Source organism: Alnus glutinosa, chromosome 8 (assembly GCF_958979055.1).
Source record: "Alnus glutinosa chromosome 8, dhAlnGlut1.1, whole genome shotgun sequence".
Classification (NCBI taxonomy): domain Eukaryota; kingdom Viridiplantae; phylum Streptophyta; class Magnoliopsida; order Fagales; family Betulaceae; genus Alnus; species Alnus glutinosa.
This window is the reverse complement of record NC_084893.1, coordinates 16,789,753-16,811,994: the sequence shown is the minus strand read 5'-3', so window position 1 is coordinate 16,811,994 and position 22,242 is coordinate 16,789,753. Positions and strand designations below refer to the sequence as shown.

Sequence of the window (22,242 nt, the reverse complement as noted above, 5' to 3'; positions counted from 1 at the left end):
AATCGGCGCTTGGATAGCCGTACCACACTCTAAACATACAATCCTATCAACTTATTTTTCATTGGAATGAAGTGGGCGGTCCTTGTCAATCAATCACTGCTACCCATATAGTGTTATCTCCAGATGATACGCCGAATAATCACATTACTAAAATCCATAGTTATCTGATTATCTCGTTCTATTTGAGTAGCAGCCAAAGTGCTCATACTAGCCTTTGCTGCTCCACATTTTAGCAATGACACTCTTCACCAATATGTTCATTCACTTAATCCTTTTTGTCATTATTATCCATTCTCCCATTATCTAAAAAATCATTATCCATTCGCCTATGCGTATAATATATAATATATGTGTACAAGCGGGCTATTACTAATCGCTTCCACTTACTCCTGAAACTGCTAATTATCCCGCCATAGGTGGTTAGCAGTTTTTCTAATCGCCTACAAAGAAGGTTATGTGATTAGCAATTAATGATTGTAGAGGTTAGCAGTTATTAGACGGTGAATAATAGCCCGCTTGTACACATATGATGAGTTTGATCTGCTTACTTTTTTAACATCCTTGCCCAACTAAAGCTCCCCAACGGCCCGGCCCACCTTGGAGTTTTTTTTTTTTTTTTGTTCGCTGCCCAGAGCAAAACAATCCGGAAACAGTTTCAACTAAACCCGATCCGTTATGCGTTTTTTATTTGTGAAGTGATCCGTTAAGCGTTTGGATACCAAAAGTTTTCTTCGTTGCCTCTCAACACTCGTTGGCTTTCGCTACAGAGACAGCTAAGTCTACTTAGCTCCTACTCAAGAACAAGAGATTGCAAAATTGTTTTTGGGGGTTTTTGATAGTTTTCGGCAATGGCAGATCGGTCGAGGACCTTCTGCAAAGAGGAGTTCATAACCTACGCTTACATTCTCCTCTACATCGCTCTCTCCAGTGGCCAGATCTTCTTCAACAAGGTCGGTCCGTCTTCTTACCCTCCCTGAACTACTTTGTCTACACTTGGGTTATTATGTGTCTCGCATTGCGTTTAGAGAATACCTTGTTTTTGGAGTAATTTCACCTTCAGTAAGACCTTGTCTTGATTGGAACATCATTACTTTATTTTTATTTTTTGGTAATTTGAAATAATTGGAAAACTGCACTTTTTGGTTTTGGTTTTTGGATGACAATAGTGAGAAAGGAAATGAAATGCTTGAAAGAGAAAGCTACTTCAAAGCATTTAGTTTTGTTTTTGCTTGTTTTTTTTTTTTTTCCTGACATTCTGTCTGAAGTACAGCCCTGGAAATGCATGTAGGTTAATCATCTAGGTTAATAATGCTTTGTTTGGTTCCTGAGAAAATGTAAGAAATTTTGAAACTTCTCTTTAGCTGGGACCCTGGAAAAGTACAACCCTCTCTTCCTCTCAGCTGAGACTGTTGCAACCATATGGTTTAGTTATTTGAAGTAATCGAAATTTCATATGATTTAGTTGAGATGGGTGGATGAATATTCTGGAAGCAGATATATAAATTCAAGATAGCTTTTCAACTTTTAAGTTCTGTTCTCTTCCCAATTTTGATCGTTCCCTTGGAGACCAGATGGAAGCTAGGAAAATAAGTTATTTTTGCTTTCTGTCACTTTGACAAAAATTGTGAGGACCTTCATCCTTCAGACCAGTTTTCGCTCTCTCCTTTGTTTTTAAGTCTTTAAAAACTGAGTAATTGGAGGGAAGAAAAAAAAACTGTATTTGTACTTTTTATTAGACCAATATGAATAATGTCATATGCTAATTTCAAACATAAAGCTAGTGGATAATGGCATGGTATGGAACACTTCCCTTCATCCTAGAAGTGAATCGGAGGAAATCGTATGCAATTATAGCCTTGTTCTGTTAAAAAAAAAAGAAAGACAACTCAATATGAGTCTCAAATAGATAACATGTTAGTCTACTGATAGGATAGGATTAGTTAAAAGTGATAATGCAAGCTGAAGCTTGGGACCTTTATCAGCAAACATGGAGATTCTATGATAGGAATGACCTTTGTACTTGTGCTAAAAAAATGCTGTCACTCTCTTTCTAAAAGTGTGAAATTGTGATATGCTACCAGCAGCTATAACCTTAGAGTGATGTTAGACTATACTTTTTTTTTCCCCTCTTGTTTAAACCGAAAGAAGATCTGCTACCACCAATCTTAAGCTGGTCACTTTGAAAATTCAAATATGTCACTTCAAATATTGAAAAGCATCATGGATGATAGAAGGATAATATAAAAAGGGCTATGTACACAATTTCACACTTCAAAATCAGAGTAGGGTTTATAGAACTCAATAAAACCACCCTGCCTCAAACAGAATTTTTTTTTGATGAATAATTCAGATCTTATTGAGAAAAAAAGGGTTAAACCCTCGTACAATAGAGACTTAACCCTATAAGCTGCTACAATGTAAAAAGCAAATCAAATCAACCAGATTTGTTGAGACAAAGTTAGGAACATTAACAAGAACCCATCCCAAGAGAGATCTCAAAAAAGAAGATTTTAGAAAGAGCATGTTTGTCTCACCATCCTTGAAAATACGACGATTCCTTTCTCTCCAAATGCTCCACATTAAGAGGGCAGGAATAACTTTCCAGATTGTCTCTTTGGGATGTCACCTCCCTTGTACTATCCAGCAATGAAGAAGCTCTTGGATGTTGCTATGCATAACCCACGAGACTTCAAAAAGTTGATTAGTGGATGAGAAGGTGATTAGTCGTTTCTTCGTTCTTTTTACACAGACAACACCAATTAGCTAGAGAGAAGCCCTTTTTCTAAGGGTATCCACTGTGAGGACTCTACCAAGTGCTATTGTCCACAAGAAGAAAGCAACGCGAGGAGGCGCCTTGACCTTCCAAACACTTTTCCAAGGGAAAGAACTATACTCACCTGACTGTAACAGAGTATAATGACTCTTCACTGTAAACCTATGGCTGCTAGAAGGAGTCCACAACAAGCTCTCCCCTTCCCCCGGATGCGTCTTCGAGGAATACAAGAGACTGAAGAAAGAGTCAAAAGATTCCAGTTCCCAATCATGGGCAACCCTAATGAAACTAGGATTCCAATGGATATAGGAACTGGATAGGTCCAAATAAGATCTCCCATCACTTGCTTCAGTCTATCAGCAAGGACTTTTGCCAAAATCTTATAAAAGCTCCCCACCAGGCTGATAGGTCTGAAATCCCTAACCTCAAGTTGTCCAGTCTTATTTGGGATGAGAGAGATAAATGTAGCATTAAGACTCTTTTCGAACCTCTCATGCTTGTGAAAGTTATGAAAGACACTCATAAGATCAGCCTTAACTATAGATCAACAGGAACGGTAAAAAGCAACAGAGAAGCTATCAGGGCTCGAAGCTTTGTCTTCATCCATGCTATGCAAAGCTTGAAGAACCTCCTCCTCTTGGAACGGTCTCTCGAGCCAACCCACATCTAAGGGGTCTAGACCAGGAAACGCCAAACAATCTAACTTGGGCCTTCGAGGGGCTGTTTCAGAAAAGAGCTTCTTATAGTATTGAGAGATTGAATCTTTTATCATCTCTTGCTCCGAAGTAACACTACCTTCAATACAAAGACTGGAGATAAAGTTGTTTCTTTCTATGAGAATTGGCAAGATGATGGACAAATCCGGTGTTGTGGTCCCCCTCTTTTAACCAAGTTGCCCTTAATTTCTTTCTCCAACTTATTTCTTGCATATAGGCCACTTTTTCCAAATCAACTTTCAGTTGATCCCTCTTTACTCTTTCCTCCCCTGCCAACTGGCGCTCATCTTCTAAACCATCGAGAGTTTGTATTTCTTCTAGCAAGGTCTGCTTCCTCACTTCTATATTACCAAAAACCTCTTGGTTCCAAGGAATTAAATCAGCCTTCAGATGCTTCAATTTTTTAGCTAGAACACAACTGGCGTGTCGGAATACCGGTAGGAATCCCACCATTGTTTGACTAAATCTAAGCAAGGGCGAGGAAGGCGACACTGAATCAAGTCTAAAAAATGCTCCTCCCAAAGAGGAGAGAATAAGAATCTATCAATCCTAAACATAGAAGGGTTATCTTGGTTATTTGGACCAAGTGAAATAACCCCCAGTTAACGGTAGATCCATCAAACCTTCATCCGAGATAAACTCAGAGAATTCCCTCATAGCAAACGTACCACGGGAAACCCCAACTCTTTCATTGGAGAAAGAGAGTTTCAAGAGAGTGTCTATCGTTAAGGCTGATCTTATGAGTGTCTTTCATAACTTTCACAAGCATGCGAGGTTCGAGAAGAGTCTTAATGCTACTTTTATCGCTCTCATCCCAAAGAAGACTGGACAACTTGAGGTTAGGGGTTTTAGACCTATAAGCCTGGTGGGGATTTTTTATAAGATTTTGGCAAAAGTCCTTTTTGGTAGATTGAAGCAAGTGATGGTTTTGGTGCTAAATGGAGAAAGTGGATTTCTGCTTGCATTTCCATCTTGATTAACGGTAGCCCGAACGGTTTCTTCGGGAGTTCTCGGGGCCTTTGCCAAGGAGACCCTCTCTCGCCTCTTCTCTTTGTTCTCGTCATGGATGCTCTCTAGAGCGATGGTTGGGGGTTTTGTATCAGGTTTTCACTTCTTCTTTGGAAGTTTCTCACCTTATATTTGCAGATGATACTCTTATTATGTGGGATGCAAATAGTGAACATATCCTAATTTGGATCACATTCTCTTGTGTTTTGAGGCCATTTCGGGATTGAAGATCAACCTCCAAAAATCTGAGTTAATCGGAGTGGGGGAGGCTCCCTGCCTCAAATAGAACAGCGACATATACTTGTATTTTGGGTTTGCTTTGTATTTTGGCTTCCGTCGATTTGGGTTTTGGGTGTTGTGGGTTTTTTGGGGAAGGTTTTTCGAGGGTTTGTTGGGTTGGGGTGCTTTAGGGGCAGATTTGGGTGTTTTCGAAGAGGGTTTTGACGGGGGCTTCCACTGTTTTTTGGGATTTGAGTTTCATGTGGGTTTTGGGTGTTATGAGTGCTTTTTGGCTGGGAGGGCTTGACGGGTTCTTTTGTTGTTTTTGGGGTTATGGGTTTGTAATAACTCTATTGTATACTGCCTGTGTATGTAGGGACGGCTTATGCTTTTTTAATAAATTGCAACCTTACTTATTAGAAAAAAAAAAGAAAAAGAAAAAGAAAAAGAACTTATCAAAGAAAAAAGAAAAGGAAAGAATGGCAATATAGCTCTACAAATGGCTGAAATTCTTATGATCACATGATGGTCCCCCGACAAACTTGTGGAAAGCAAGATTAATCCTTTAAAACGTTTGGTTGTGGCCAAAAGTTTACTGGAAAGATCAGCAAGTAGAAATAAGCGTCATATACATTCTCATGGCCAATCTAGTTATTGTGGCAACATATAACAAGTCATCAGAACTTGGCTTCTCACTCAATTGAAATAAAAGAATGCAATGAGATTAATTTGCTCAAACAATCTAAGCTCCAATTGAATGGGTAATAATCGGGTTTTGTTGTTGAAGAAGAAAAGGGGAAAAGAATGAGATGATTTCTTCTTGCATGCAAACATTCAGTAATCCAGACATGATCACTAATCGACAAATGAAATGCGTGGGATTAACTAAGTGGCCCCTACTATGAGCAGAATAGAGAGCATAACATCCAAACATCCAGCATCCTGGAGATACATTTTATCTTTTGTTAGAATATTAATTAAATGATTAAATTTACACATTCCTCTTAGATTAAGCTTTTAGGATAAGTGGTGGTTTAATATGGTATTAGAGAAAAAGTTTTGAGTTAGCACTTTGTCTATATCATTCACTTTCTTTTTCAATTAAATATAAGTCAACACGTGAGGGAAAATGTTATGATACTAATTAAATGAGTAAAAAAATTCAACTCTTCCTATTAGTTTAAGCTTTTGGGAAAAGTGGTGATTTAATATGGTATCATAGCAAAGGTCTTGAGTTCAAACATTGTCTTCGTCATTCATCTCTCATTTCAATTAAATATTACACGTGTTGGGTCTCATTTATTAAGGGAAAGTTTAAGTCCACACGTGAGGGGGAGTGTTAGAATATTATTTAATGATTGAAGTCACTCATTCCTAGCAGCTTAAGCTTTAGGGATAAGTGATGATTTTAACATCTTCAAAGCATAAACAGTGTGAAGACTCATTTGAAATTGTCTTAGGTACATAAGCATTAAGGTGATATTAGTTGGGAAACTTTTTCATAAACTTTAATTGACACACCAATTAGCCACCTGAAAATTGCCATTTTATACTCTTTGACGCCAAAAATATAATTTTCCCCTTTACTTGTCTCTCTTATTTGCATTCCTCAGGTCTCATCTGAGAAGCAATCTAGGTTGACTGTTGACAAACATCTCACATTGATGAGACATGGAAGATTCAACGTGACTAATGTTATGTGTAAAAGCTAATAGTTTGTTTTCATTATTAGAAAATGATGAAGAGGAAGATAGAGTACAGTTTTTTCTTTAAGTACAATAAAATGAAAAGAAACGTATAATGAGTTTCTTTGAGTATTATGTTCCATTGCTATCTTTTTTGTTAAAAAACCAACCCATTCATGTGTGGATGCTTTTTGCAAATACTTGCATTATTGCTACAGGAGTATGGCTAATTGATATTGCACAGGGATATGGGATACTCTTTTACAAAGGTTGCTCAGCATGACTGACCAATGAATTTTATTGAAATTGTAAAATGCAGTGGGTTTTGTCATCTAAGGAAATAAACTTCCCTTATCCTCTTGGACTGACACTACTTCACATGGTCTTCTCGTCAGTCTTATGTTTTATACTCACCAAAGTTCTCAAGGTATCTAGTTTAATCAATATTATGGGAGTTGCTGCAATTGAGCGATCCTATCCTTTACCATAGTTTTTACTGTATTTAGTTTTTCTCTTACAGATTATGAAGGCTGAGGAAGGAATGACTGCAGAAATGTAAGTAAAGAAGGGGATGAATTCCTTTTATCTGACATTTGGATCTTCAAAGTTGTTACTTGCAATTAATTAGTATCTTTAAAAAATTTGCCATGCCATAGGTGAGTTCCAAAGATAAGATCATAAGAATCACTACTAAAAATATGATTTATTTTTATCAAAAAAAAAATGATTTATTTTCCTCCTTGAACTGGCTACAAACTAAATATTCTCTCTTTAAGCCTCTATCATCTTTTTTTTTTTTGCCCCAACAAGATATCTTGAGCTCTTAGAGGCCTTTGTTACTTAAATAAAATATTGCTTTTGGAAAAAGAAACGAAATTCTGGTCAAAGTATAGCTTCATGGTTTTCAATTTTGGCATGAGTAAGTGCATTGTTCAGCCCAAAGGAGATTGTCTTCAGTTTGAGAGCATTGTACAAATTACCCAGTTTGATGCATAAAAGTCAAAACCAGTAGTCGCTATTAATACTTTTTTTTTAAAATTTTTTTTTTTTATAAGTAATAAATCAATCTTATTAAAACCGTAAGGTTCTCCTAAGTACACCGGGAGTATACGAAATGAAACACTTAACAAGAAAAAGATAAATGAACAAGAAAATCATTATAACTAATTGACAGAGGGAGCACAAAAGCCGCAGTCTAAAGGAAAAAAGTATGAAAGAAAGATGATAGAATATCCTCCAAGCACCTTTCAAAATCCTTAAAGTTTTCTATTGTTTCTCTCCCTCCTCGGGCTGTAAATGAGCCGAGCTCGGACGAGTAGCGCCTGTGCTAGCTCCAGCTCAAGCCAAGCTCGTGGCGAGTATCAAAATCTAAGTTTGGCTCAACTCGCCAAGGGAAAATCCTTGTGCGAGCTCGAGCTTGATCTAGCCCAATAGCCAAGTTGAGTGCCTTGTTGAGTACTCGGCTCGCCAAGGCACTTCCGAAATTGTCTATAGTCTCTTCCTCTTCCGTAACAACCTCACCACCCAAGATAGCCAAGGTTTTGGCTAGCACGCCCCCTCCCCAGAAGACAGCTAGGTTTCACTCTCAATGGCCGCCACAACCTCACCACCCAAGATAGCCAAGGTTTTGGCTAGCACGCCCCCTCCCCAGAAGACAGCTAGGTTTCACTCTCAATGGCCGCCACGTGGTGCGCTGGCCGCAAAGAGGAGTTTTGGCAAGATGTCATGTAGATTTGAGCTTGAATAAGAAGGGATACAATCATACAGAGAACGGGCTATTTGCATAAGAGTATTTGTTTAAATGTGAAAGAATGCTAAAGGAAGGGTTAAGAGGGCCAAGAAGCTGATAGCCGTGGATTTCAAAGGCAATAGACACGTCTGACGAGTGCGTGTTACGAGACAGACGTGGCAGCAGCTGATTGCATGTGGGAAGAAAATTATTGACTGGCGGTATGCTAGCTTTAGCACATTGTGCGTGTTGGAAGAAAAACTAGAGGGTTCCAAAATGGCTTGATGCATTTTGTGCGTTTTGTGAACTTTAATTTGCATTTTGGTTTTCTTAATTTTTTCTATACATTTCGATTTGGTTGAAGTTTGTACATTATGTAACATATATTAAGTATGTTTTGTACATTATGTGTTTAAGTGCGTTTTGGATCTGACACTTTTACTTTTACTTATATATATATATATATATACACACACACACACATTATGTAACATATATATATATTTTTTTTTGATAAGTAATTTAAAATTCAATAAAAAAGCGCAGAGGGGCGCAACCCTAATACACGGGAAGTATACAAGAGAGCCCCTAAACAGGAGGAACAACTAATAAATTAAGAAAGTCTACAAAAGTAGAAACACCTAGGTGGCAAAGATGGGGAGCTATCCATAGATATAGCGTGTTAAGAAGACGCTTCCTTAAAACTACCATTACAGTCTCAACATCTTCAAAAAGCCTCGCATTCCGCTCCCTCCAAATGCTCCACAAAACACAGTGAGGAACTAAACGCCAAACATTTTTTGCTAGGCCATGCCCTCGAAAAGCACCCCAAGTAGTCAACAAACCCATCACCGATTGTGGCATGACCCATTCAACTCCAAATAAAGAAAACACAAAACTCCAAAGCTCACGGGCGGTGTCGCAATGAAGTAACAGATGATCAATAGACTCCCCCTTCTTTTTACACATACAACACCACTCAATAACCACAATATTCCTCTTTCGTAGATTGTCATGAGTCAAAATTTTTCCTAAAGCTGCAGTCCATACAAAGAACGCCACCCTTGTCGGAGCCTTAGCACACCATATCTTCTTCCACGGGAATGATGGACCTTCTTTCCGACTAAGTGCTTCATAATATGACCTTACTTCAAAATAGCTCCTTGAAGAGAGGTTCCAAACTAACTTGTCACCCTCTCCTTGTCGAATCGGAGTGGAGTACAACCGCTCGAAGAAAGAGAGCACCATCTCCAACTCCCAGTCCTGTAATTGCCGCGTAAAGAGAACATTCCAATGAATAATGCCATTATGAACAGCCATATTATCTACCACCATAGCCGCTTTGTTCCTCACAAGACTATACAGAACTGGAAAACAAAGCTTCAAAGAAATCTTCCCACACCACCGATCATGCCAGAAGCTGATATATGATCCATCCCCTACCACAAACCGAACATAATTACAAAACTTCTCCCACCCTTTCCTAATATATTTCCAAACCCCTACTCCATAGGAACCCGACACCTCAATAGAGCACCACCCACCCTTTAGGCTCCCAAATTTGGCGTCAATCACCAAACGCCATAGAGCCTCTCTCTCCCTACCATATCTCCACAACCATTTACCTAAAAGAGCTTGGTTAAACAGGGAAAGATTGTGAACTCCCAACCCACCTGAATGCAACGGAGTACAAATCCTGTTCCATTTCACTAAATGAAATTTGGCCTCATCCCCTATGCCACCCCATAGGAAATCCCTCTGGATTTTTTCAAGACGATTAGCCACCCTCAAAGGAATAGGGAACAGCGACAAGAGATACGTGGGGATATTGGACAGCGTGCTCTTAATAAGAGTCAACCGACCGCCCTTTGACAAATACATACGCTTCCAACCAGCCAGTTTCCTTTCCATATATGTATGTTATATTACATATATGTAAATATTAATAAATATATGAGTCGAGCTAACAAGCGAGTTGAGCTTTATACGAGTTTGTTTATGAACTTTAAACGAGCGAGCCGAGTTTCTATTAATCGTTTAATAGAGGATGTCGAAGGGTTGGCTAATCTTCTTGGATGTCAGGTTGCGTCTTTGCCTATGACTTACTTGGGTTTGCCTTTGGGTGCCTCTTACAAGTCCACTTCTATTTGGAACGGTGTTATTGAAAAAATGGAAAGGAGGTTGGCGGGATGGAAGCAAATGTATTTGTCGAAGGGTGCCCGGTTGACCCTTATTAAAGTACGCTCTCCAATATTCCTACATATTACTTATCTTTGTTTCCTATTCCAGTGAGGGTGGCTAATCGTCTAGATAAAAGTCAAAAGGATTTTCTTTGGGGTGGCATTGGTGACGAGGCCAAATTTCATCTAGTGAATTGGAACAAGATTTGTACTCCTTTGCATGCAGGTGGGTTGGGAGCTCACAATTTCATCCAGTTCAATTGAGCACTCCTGGGAAAGTGGTTGTGGAGAGATGGTAGGGAGAGAGAGGCTTTATGGCGATTGGTGATTCGTGATTGATGCCAAATTTGAGAGTCTAAAGGGTGGGTGGTGCTCGAAAGAGGTGTCGGGTTCTTTTGGAGTGGGTGTATGGAAACATATTAGGAGGGGGTGGGAGAAGTTTCACAATTTTGTTCGTTTTGAGGTGGGGAATGGATCACATATTAGTTTTTGGCATGATTGGTGGTGTGGGGATAGACCCTTGAAGCAATGCTTTCCAGCTCTTTTTAGTATAGTGAGGAACAAAGATGCGATGGTGCTGGATAATTTGGCTATTCATAATGGTGTAATTCAGTAGGATGTTCTCTTTACGCGTCAAATTCAGGATTGGGAGATGGATATGGTCCTTTCTTTCTCGGTTGACTATACTCCATTTCGGCTCGACATGGAGAGGGCGACAGGTTAGTGTGGAATCCCTCTAAAAAATGTTTATTTGAGGTGAGATCCTTCTATGAAGAGCTTCTTAGGAAAGATGACCCATCTTTTCCTTCTTTTCCCTGGAAGAATATATGGTGTGTTAAGGCTCCAACGAGGGTGGCTTTCTTCGTTTGGTCAGCTGCTTTGGGCAAAATATTGACGCATGATAACTTGTGTAAGAGAAATGTTATAGTGATTGAGTGGTGTTGTTTGTGTAAGAAGAGTGGGGAGTCTATTGATCATTTGTTGCTTCACTGCGAAATCACCCAGGATTTTTGGAGGTACATTCTTATTTAATTTGGGGTAGAGTGGGTTATGCCACGATCGGTGTTGGAGTTGTTGAATAGTTGGGGGCCGGTGATAGGGTGTGGTCGTGTTAAAGAAGCTTGGCGGTTAGCTCCTCTGTGCTTATTGTGGTGCATTTGGAGGGAGCGGAATGCGCGGCTTTTTGAAGATGTAGAGACATCTATGGTGGAGCTACGGAAGCGGGTGCTCAATACATTATATATTTGGATAGCGTCCCATCATAGTTTGAATGTTTTTACTTATGTAGACTATTTAAAATTATCCCCTGTTCGTCCCTTTTAGGGGTTCTCTTGTATACTTCCCGTGTATAAGGGTTTCGCCCCTCTGCGCTTTTTTGATAAATTGCAATTACTTATAAAAAAAAAAAAAATAAAGTTTATGTTCACGAATGGCTCGTTTAATAACCGAATCGAGTTCGAGTCGAGCTTAACCGAGCCGACCTCAAGCGAGCTCACGAATAGCTTTGTTCATTTACAGCCCTACTCCCTCTAAAGAGTCCAAAATATGCAAGTGGGCACCATTTTCTAAATAGTAACTATTAATACTTTCTCAATGGCTAATTTTTATAAATTCTATTAGTGATAGGATAAGAACAAACTTTGTTATTGTTTGTTTGAATATTAATTAAATGATAAAATTCATAATTTTCTATCTATTTAAGGTTTTGGGATAGCTGATTATGGAGTGCACTTTTTACTCTTTTCAATGTTACATGGGTTATGCCTGAGAGGGTGATAGATCTGTTAACATGTTGGAGAGGTCAGGTGGGTACTCGTTTAGTTTTAGCTGTGTGGAGAATAGTCACATTGTGCTTAATGTGGACCATATGGAAAGAGCGAAATGCAAGATGTTTTGAAGATCGTAAAAAGTCTAAGGACGAGCTCAAGAATATTTTGGTCAAATCCCTTTTTAATTGGACATGGGCTCCGAGCAATAAAATTTTAAAAAAAAATGGTGCAAACAGGCGCTCTTGGGTCGCGCTAGTTAGATCGTGAAGGAGCTTCGACTGGTGGGTGTTGTGTCTGGGTGGTTCTCTCCTCCGGCGATGGTTCGAGTCTCCTCTAGGATGGCCGTCTGAGTTTGGGTGAGCCTTGAGATGGAAATGAGGTTCTTAGTGGAGTCGAAATCTTTTGTACTCTCGGCCTTGGATGGAGCGTCGGTGCTGCGGGTGGAAGAAAAGAGGAAAGGCTTCTTCGGCGAGGTCATCCTGAGCAACCAGTGCACTGCTTGGCTAGCGTCGACGATGGAGAACAAGAGCTGAGTGATAATAATTTTCTTCTTGATATTTTATTTCATTCTTCAATACCCTATTTATAGGGTTACAAAGCTTGAATTACGGAAACAATAATTAAATAAATATTACATAAATATTATTAACCCTAATGGAATAAAAAATTCCTTTATTTCCTTCCTAATATAATGGGATATAAATCCCTTAATTTCGGGATTCTTGCTTTATGAGCAAGACTCCTCATTTTCCTAATTAATTTATTATACTAATACCATACTAATAATAAACCTATTATTCTCTTAAATGATAATACGACACTTACCTAATTTAAACCCTAATCCTAATTACCCTAGGTACGTAACACTCCTACCCTCTTCAAATGGACCTTGTCCCCAAGGTCCTAAAAAGATGACTCCAATTACTGCCGACGTGGTACACGTGGAGGGTAGCACTGGAAAAAAGAAATTGTGGCAAAATATTCCATTTTTTTAAGCCACCCGAGCCCCTGTTTGCACCCTTGAGTTCCTGATTTCTTTCATCTGCAATCTTCCATGGGGAGAGTAGGTTAGGCAAAAAATTTCCTTGTGGAGGGTAGCACAAACGTGCGTTCCTTCTCTTTCAGCTGCAACTCCTTTCCATTTTCTTCTAGCCGCATATTTCGGGTTGGTTCTCTTCCAGCAGAAATTCCGGAAGCCATAATGCTCTTCAATTTTCCCCCTGCAGCAGATTCTGATTTCACTTCTCCTGCAACAGAAAATCCAGAAATCTCGGATGCTACCATAATCCCATTCAATTTGCCCTCATCCGCACAATCCGGATTTCCTTCTCTCCCAGCCAAAAAATCCGGAAATCGCGGACGCAATCTTCGGTCTTCCTTCACTAGCCAAGCCCGAACTGGCCCTCTGTCCACATCTCTCACCCCTTCTCTGCTGGCTAAATTTTCTTGCAATTTTCCTCCATCAAAAAATCCAAAAATCTCGGATTCGATCTCCGTTTTTACTCTGCAAGGCAAGCTCGAACGGCCTCCTCTGTCCACCTCGCTCAAAGGAAAATGCATGTTTCGTACAGCAAGATCCGGGCTGCTGTTGTTCATGCCGACATCGCCGTCCTGTGCGTAATAGCCATCTGGGGGCCATTTGGGAGGTCGCCGGCGACCGGGAAAATAGCCCGGAGGAGAAACTCGCTCCGTCGGACCTCCCTCCATCGCTCCAGCTTCTGGGTCTTGTCGCTGGCCAGAAAACGGTGATCTGAGCCCCGGCCCGGTCTGCTCCCCGAGCCTCTTCCTTGCTGAACGCCGAATTGCCGGCACCTTGAGGCCTCGGACGTTGTCCCTTTGCACCTGCCTCTTCTTCTTCGGTCCTCTTTTGCCCAAGCCCGGGTCTTTCTTCCCACGGCCCGACCCGTTCATGCCGAACTTAGACACTGCAAGGGGCTTTCTTCTCGCCAGGAAATGTCTTGTTTTGAACCTTGCCTGTTTCCTTCTTCTAGACCAATCAGTGTGAAAGAGGTAGGGTCTCAACGGTGGGGGTGGTTTTTTTGGTTTGGTCCTTTGGGTTTGTGGCTGACGGCTGGTGGTCTTAAGGTATGGGGACTGCTGGGCTGAGGAAATCGGGAAAAGGGTGGCTGGGCTTTGAGGTGGTTGATGGTGTGGTTGGTCGATGGGTGAACATGGTGGGAATTTTGGGGGTGTTGGTGGTGGCTGAACTTTCGGTTTTGGCCAAAAGGAGTCGTTCTTTTCGGTTTTGGCTGGGATTTTGGGTAGGGATAGTGTTTGTGCCGATGGGTTGATAGGTGGTGGTGTTTGTGGAAATCGTGGGGGTTGGTCTTTCTTTTGAGCGGTGATGGGTTCAGGGTCTTTGCTTGGTGATGGGGTTGATGTTTCTTTGGTGGGTTGTTGTTTGGGTAGAATTTCTAAGGGTGATGGTGAAGGTGGGGTTTCTTTTGTAGGTTGTTTTTCTGAATTTTCTAAGAGTGATGGTGAAAGTGTTATTACCTGCGAAGGGCTTGTGTGGGATGGGTCTTTTGCACAGAAGTTTTGGATCTGGATGGAATCCCTGCTGGCTTGGTGCCTAGAGGAACTTGCCGAATTACTTTGGTCTTCCTTTCGATGGCCCTGGCTTCTGGCGATCAGGGTACCCAACATCTCCTCTATATGTTTTGTGCGCTGGTGTACTTCTGCCCAAAATTCGTCGGATAACATGGTTGGCTTAATTGGTCCGGAATCGTAACGTGGCTTTGATACCAAGTTGTTACGGACCTTCGTAACGGGGATGAACGATGATGATTTGGATAGTGGTGAGCGTGGGATAGTAGGGTATTCGAGGTACCCTAGGCCTCCTAAAGTTAGGGTTATTCGAGAAAACCCTAAAAAACTCCTAATCAACTACAAGAGCTGAGTGATAATAATTTTCTTCTTGATATTTTATTTCATTCTTCAATACCCTATTTATAGGGTTACAAAGCTTGAATTACGGAAACAATAATTAAATAAATGTTACATAAATATTATTAACCCTAATGGAATAAAAAATTCCTTTATTTCCTTCCTAATATAATGGGATATAAATCCCTTAATTTCGGGATTCTTGCTTTATGAGCAAGACTCCTCATTTTCCTAATTAATTTATTATACTAATACCATACTAATAATAAACCTATTATTCTCTTAAATGATAATACGACACTTACCTAATTTAAACCCTAATCCTAATTACCCTAGGTACGTAACACCTAGAGAAAAAGAGTTTGTTAAATCTTTCAGGGAATGGTCAAAGGCTTTGATTGTGCGTAGAGGTGAGAACAAAGATGGCCGGTTTTTAGACGTGGTTGCTTTTGGGATGGGCTCCTTGGATGGAGCGTCAGTGCTGCGGGTGGAAGAAAAGAGGAAAGGCTTCTTCGGCGAGGTCATCCTGAGCAACCAGTGCACCGCTTGGCTAGCGTCGACGATGGAGGTCCTTTTGGGTTTCCCTGGAGAAAAAGAGTTTGTTAAATCTTTCAGGGAATGGTCAAAGGCTCTGATTGTGCGTAGAGGTGGGAACAAAGATGGCCGGTTTTTAGACGCGGTTGCTTTTGGGATGGGCTCCTTATGATCCCTAAACGTCGTGGAGGATGGGGCTGGCACAAATTTCCCGGTGAGCTTAGAAAGGCATCAAATTTTCTCTCTGCTACGGTGGGTTGTGGGAGTGGATCCTCGTCTTCAGTGGAGAAGAAGGGTGGGAAGGAGGAGGGGCCAAGGCTGGGTTTGATTTTGAATAGGACGGGCCTTTGTTTGCGAAGGTGTTGAGGTTGGACTGGAGGCCCTGTTGCGTCAGTGATGCCCATTGTGGGTGGTCTTCCATTGTCGTACGCGGAGGTGGTGCGGCTGAAGCCTATCCATCATTCCAAGATGCGGGCTCCGTTGGTGAAGCCATGTGCCCTTGATATCCTCCTAGCGGTGAGGTCTGTAGATCGTGAGGCTTTGAGATCGACGGTGGATTGCTCTGTGTTGGAGACACCTTCGCTTGATCCGTTGGACAAGGAGATGTTACGTCCATTGGGTAAGAAGAAGCTCGAAGTTGGCTTTCTCTGCTCGAGGCTTAGCAGGCTCTGCAAGGGGATCAAAATTACGTTTGAATTTGCGGACGTAGAGCAAACTATTCGTCAGTTTCAACTTAGCTATGGGCCAGGTTGTTGGGAAGCTTTTAGGTCAGTCTGCTAGGTCCGGTATGGGCCCCAAGATCGAAGGATTTAGTTTGGGTCGGTTCATGCCGAAACCCAAACTCAATGAAACGATTCAGTTGGAAGCCATTGAGGTTGTGGGTCCTGTGTTGGATCCTGTAGCGGGTCTCGTCCCTGTGAAGCGCTTTCATTGTCCGTCGGTTTTTTCGGCTTAATTTAGACATTTTTAGCCCTTAATGTCCTTAAGGAAAGTACACATTATAAATTATTCCTAGTACTATACCAATATCATCTTAGTTATACGAAATATGCCATGGTTTGGTAAAACCATTGATGATGTTTATAAACATAATCAAATATGGCTTTATAGTTTTTTCGCTGCTCTAATTTGTGGATAACTTTATGCCTACTTTTACTAACTATCAATATAGGGCATTGCCATTATTTAAGCATTGAATAGCATATGCAGCATGCTTGCACTTAGTAATTCTTAAACTTCATCTAAGTTTATGCAACAAATGGGTCCTTGTGAAATGGTTTCTACCATTTGGGCAATATTTTGCTAACATTATCCAACTACAGCAGATACTGCGACAATGAAACTGTGAAATTTGATATTTATTTTTGGCGGAGATTTGATGTCATTTTGTCATCTGACTATCAATTGGCTGCAGTGAAGAATTATACAGAAGTTGATATTAAATCTTTCCAAAACTATAATCATTTTCACCTAAATTTATTATTTTAATTTTTTAAATATATATATATACACCTGGTTACTGGTTATAATCGGTTTTAATATTTTCTAAAACTGGTAATCGCTCCGGTAAGGCCGGTTACCAGCTATTTCCAATCGGTTGGCCGGTTTAACTAGCCGGCTTTACACCCTAGGTTGATGAGAGAGAGAGAGAGAGAATAAGCAAGTCGATTACTTTCAAGGGAAGCAGTTGGGTTAGTTCATAGAAAAATAAAATAAAATAACTAGCTTTTTTAGTTACTGCAAAGCAACCATTGTAAATTATTTACCTTAATTTGCATAAGCCTAATGGAAGTTTACCCTATAGTCTTAATCTCCTTCGTAAATAGTAGTTCTTTTCTCTCTCTCTCTCTCTTTTTTATTTATATATATATATATATATATATATATATATATATATATTTTTTTTTTTTCAAGTACTTGGCCTCAATGGAAGAGAGAATGGGAGATTCGAACCTGTGACCTCTCCTTCATAAAGTGTGGTCCTTAGCAGATTGTGCTACCCCTCGGGGTTCTCCTTCATAAATAGAAGTAATATAGATTATCTTCTCTATTGACTAATATTCTAATTATGTTCAACACTTTATATCCATGGATAGCAGCACATCCTAGCTTGCTTCTTCTTCTTTCCTTTTTTTTCCTAGTTTTTTTTTTTTTTTTTTGAAAACTTTTATTCATCTTTTTCTCTTGATGAAAAAAATATATTCTAATCAAAAAATATTTTCTTATGCCATCTAAGAATGCAATTGTATGAGTAATTCTACAAGTCCTTCTTGTGTCCCTCCAATAATAAAGTGTCTTTTAAAATCATCATTTGATCAAAATTCAATAATGATCAATCACAAGTCCAATGATGATTTTAAAAGTCACATTATTATTGGAAGGATACAAGAGAGACACAATAGGGATTTCTAGCATTACTCCAACTGTATTGGTATTAAAAAATAACCCTAATAACCAAATGGACCCTTGGGACTATATTCTCAAGTCACCTTGTTGATATAATTGGGATGAAAATATTTATAGAATGGTTTGGCCATGCTCCTGTACAGCTTATGATACGTTAATTCTAATCAATGAACATTACTCATGACTATTTGTTCTTTGAGCCATTACCAAGTGGTTGTATTCTGTAGTGTAGATTTAACTTTTCTCTTCTCTTTCCAAGAGAACGAGCTTCCCAATCCCCCCCTTGTGGCCCACACACAAACCAAAAAAGATAGGGCAGGGGGCGGGGGGTTTGAATGTGAAATGAGAAGAGACGAAGAAAAACAAAAACACATTTTTGTTCACATTAAGTTTGGAATTTAGTTGTGGGAACATCTTTGCTATCTGGTCCTGAAACCATTCTTGTAATTTTCTACATGTTCAGTAATTTTCCACATATGTCTGATGAAGTTCCATTGTTTCAGATATGTTACATCTGTTGTGCCAATTGGTTCAATGTTCGCAATGACTCTTTGGCTGGGAAACACAGCATACCTGTATATTTCTGTTGCATTTGCACAAATGTTGAAGGCAATTAGTAAGTTAGTGATCTTGTGAATTATCCTATTTTAGCTAAATATCTAGGGCCTGTAGAGAAACGTTTTGGTCTCTATGGCTGTAAATTCTTCTTCAATCTGTATGTTCTGGTATTCAGACCAATTTCCAGATGTATCATAATGTAAGCATGAGACTTTTTGGTAGTACCGGTGAACCAGATGGCCGCGGCGATGGAATCTGGGGCAGAGGACTAGTAGTATCTCTCTAGATCTGGCAAAAGGGAAAGACCTCCTAACGTAATTCAAATGGGGATTATTGGCCCCAAGTAATATGTCTATCTGTGTGCTGACTAGTAAGATAGCATGTTGGTCAGCAAGTCCTAAGTCGTATATGTATTACTATTGTCATGATTACAAATTGTAATGCCACTCTAATTTATTAAATGACTTTTGTAGTGCCAGTAGCTGTGTTTGTTCTTGGAGTAGCAGCAGGGCTAGAGATAATGAGCTGCAGAATGCTACTAATTATGTCAGTGATAAGTTTTGGTGTTCTGGTGGCGTCTTATGGAGAAATGGATATCAATTGGGTTGGAGTTGTTTATCAGATGGGTGGCGTTGTTGGAGAAGCTTTAAGACTTATTTTCATGGAGATCCTTGTTAAGAGGAAGGGTCTCAAACTGAACCCTATATCTGTTATGTACTATGTTAGTCCCTGCAGGTACACTGATTCTGTTGTCAAATAATCCATCATCTCTTTGAAACAAGTTCTTTCTACTTCCAGATAGAGAAGATTTAAGCCTGTGTGAACAAAATGTTGAATTCTTTGCAGTGCTCTTTGCCTATTCTTGCCGTGGATTTTTTTGGAGAAATCGAAGATGGAAGCACATGGATCTTGGAACTTTCCACCCCTTGTGCTACTACTCAACTGTCTCTGTACTTTTGCCCTCAACTTATCTGTTTTCCTCGTAATTACACATACAAGTGCTTTAACCATTCGTGTCGCTGGAGTTGTTAAGGACTGGGTGGTTGTCTTACTGTCTGCCCTTCTGTTTGCGGATACCAAGCTGACGATAATAAATCTGTTTGGTTATGGCATTGGTGAGTATCTTATCATATTTTAATCTGGGAACCCAGATATTTTAAGATAGCTCGTAATTGAATTCAGTAACAAGTCTTGCATATGGAAAACTTGCTCATCTATAAGCTAATTTGCATGTACATTAGGCCATCTCCAGAGATACTTGATCATGCTAAATACACTTGAAATTAGTCACCCTGATAATGCTAAATACACTTAAAATTAGTCCCCCCCCCCCCCAACCCCCTGTCTGGTCATTTCATTTTGATTAGTTTGGGTAACTAGTTGGCTCTGCTATCATTAAATTCTACACTCTTCTCTTATAGATTTCCCTTTCAGACGCTTTATCTGGATGCTCTTGTTTGTTTATTTTTTTTGGCCCTATGATTAGAAATGTTTTGTTAATAATATCTGGTCATGTTTTCTGAATATAAACAGGAATTTGATGTTAATTCACTCAGACAGTAGATCCGTGTCTTTTTTCCTCTTTTATTTTTATTTTTAATTTATCTTTCTTCTCTGTAGCTTAAGCGCTGACGTTCACAAAGAAATCTCTTGCAACCAATAGGTGGAATTTTTTAATGACCATTTTTTTTTCTATGCAGCCATTGCAGGTGTAGCGGCATACAATAATCAAAAGTTGAAAAAAGAAGCTTCTCGAGGCAGCTTAAGTGGTCCCGAACATGATCAATCTGTACCTTTGGCCACATCCTCGGCTTCGAGCAAGTAGAATATAGTAACAGCATTCAGTTGAGTTACCTTTTAAGGTATGTATTTGCATTTAATTTAGCAAAAGATTTGCTTCGTATTAGTTGCTTTATATATCAGAAATTTATGGCCATTTCTTTGTTTCAGTTCACTAATCCAAACACCTACCCCCCTCCCGTGTTAAATCATTACTTATCCTAAAAGTTTAAGCTGATAGGAAAGTAATAATTTTCTAACACCCCCCCTCATATCTACACTCAAACTCTCTCTAAATAAGTGATGTCTAACACGTAGAATATTTGATTGAAAATAAGGGTTGAATTGACGGAGACAATGTTTGAATTCAGGACCTTTATTCATCACTTGTCTTAAAAGCTTAAGCTGATAAGAAATGATTGATTCAATTATTTTATTAGTATTCAAAAACTCCCTCCCGTTGATGATATTATTATGAGCAATCAGGTTTTGGTTTGATGAAGCATCAGTACATAAGATGTTCCATTCCTTTTTTATTCTCTTGCAGCTGCTCTGACATTGAGGTCCTTTTTCTTCTTTTTCTTTTTTTAATCTCTCTTTTGTGATGGTGTGGAGCAGAATTAAATCCCACAAATGTACCATAAGAAAAGGAGGCGATTACTGAAGGATTTCAAAGTTGAGACACTTCTGATCATAGACAATGATTATTGCGTATAAACAGTTGCTGGAATTTAAGTCCATTGTTTGTTTGACAAGTAATTGGTAAATTGTATCTTGAAGATTTCTTTGTAAAGCAATTGCTAGAATCCTAGCAATATATAGGAAAACATACGCTCTTTTTTTGTATTAATTTTTGGAAAGTGTCGCTCAGGAAAAATCAGTACCAAAGCATGTACTATTTCACGGCAATTAAGGAAGGATTTTCAAATTGGATTCAAGTTGGTAGGCCGAGTTTAACTTGTAATTTGTGTGGGGAGATTATTGTGCAGTCGCTTGTAGAAAATGTATGGACATCAAATGGGATGAAATGTGGTGGCTAGTACTTGTAGGTGACGTGGAACCAACAATAATCACAAAATAACACGTTGAAAGTAGAGAAAAGGATGGAGAAAGAAGCCAAAAGGGGAGAAAGGAAGAAGCTAAAAGGGAGAAAAAGAAAAAGAAAAATTATGTATGGAAATCAAATGGGATGTAATGTGGTGGCTAGTACTTCTAGGTGACGTAGAACCAACAATAATCGCAAAATCACCCGTTGAAAGTAGAGAAAAGGGAGGAGAAAGAAGCAAAAAGGGCGAAAAAGAAAAAAAAATATTATATATATATCTTTATCTTTGTTTTCATCAAAGTCCGCCTTTATTGGGGTAGAAAATATATTTAAATAGATTATAGATTAATGCTCTGTTTGTTCGGACGTAAAATATTTTTTGGAATTTTTTTTTTTTTTTTGTATTTTTCAGTGTTTGGTGCAACCGAAAATGATGGTCAACATAAATCATTTTTAATTTGATCGCAAAAGCCTATTTAATTTTTGAAAAACGATTTACTGTTTTAAAAATTATAAATAGTTTTTTGGATTTAAACGATTTATTCTTGCAGGCAAGTTTGTGGGAATCCGTCACTGCTGGGCAATTAGAGTTTGTTGGTAGTCCAAATTTATCGACGAATGTTCCCAAATTTTGGTATCCGATCACCGAAATCAATTTGCTGGCGACCATCGCCAAATTCCAGCAACATAGGTCGGAATCCGGCCAGTGTTGGAATCTGGCACTAGTCCGCTGGAATTCGGCCACGTCCGGCACCATCATCGGATTTTGGAGACGTCTGGCACCGTCACGAGATTTCGGTGACCAGATTCCGCCTAAATTAGTTGGAATCATGCCAGTATGGCCTGAATCTTGTGTTGTACTGTGTAAAATTCCGGCCACCTTTGTAAGAATCCAGCCAACCCAGATTCCAACGACAATAACAGTGGCCGGAATCCAATGAAAGTCGGAATCTGG

General features: G+C 39.5%; 1 protein-coding gene across 1 annotated transcript; it reads left to right on the top strand.

Annotated features, from left to right (window-relative positions):
* Positions 1-691: 691 nt before the first annotated feature.
* LOC133875404 (probable sugar phosphate/phosphate translocator At3g14410) lies at positions 692-21,170 on the top strand. Its single transcript, XM_062313530.1, has 8 exons — positions 692-950; positions 6,721-6,828; positions 6,922-6,956; positions 18,409-18,521; positions 18,937-19,198; positions 19,310-19,578; positions 20,164-20,325; positions 20,861-21,170. Exons 1-7 carry the CDS (start codon positions 849-851, stop codon positions 20,286-20,288), a joined length of 1,014 nt encoding a protein of 337 aa, XP_062169514.1. The 5' UTR covers positions 692-848; the 3' UTR covers positions 20,289-20,325; positions 20,861-21,170.
* Positions 21,171-22,242: the final 1,072 nt, after the last annotated feature.

Coding starts and splice junctions, on each gene's coding strand:
- LOC133875404 (XM_062313530.1), top strand. CDS start 849: ATGGCAGATCGGTCGAGGACCTTCTGCAAAGAGGAGTTCATAACCTAC. Junction 951..6,720: donor GCCAGATCTTCTTCAACAAG/GTCGGTCCGTCT, acceptor TGTAAAATGCAG/TGGGTTTTGTCATCTAAGGA. Junction 6,957..18,408: donor GAAGGAATGACTGCAGAAAT/GTAAGTAAAGAA, acceptor CCATTGTTTCAG/ATATGTTACATCTGTTGTGC.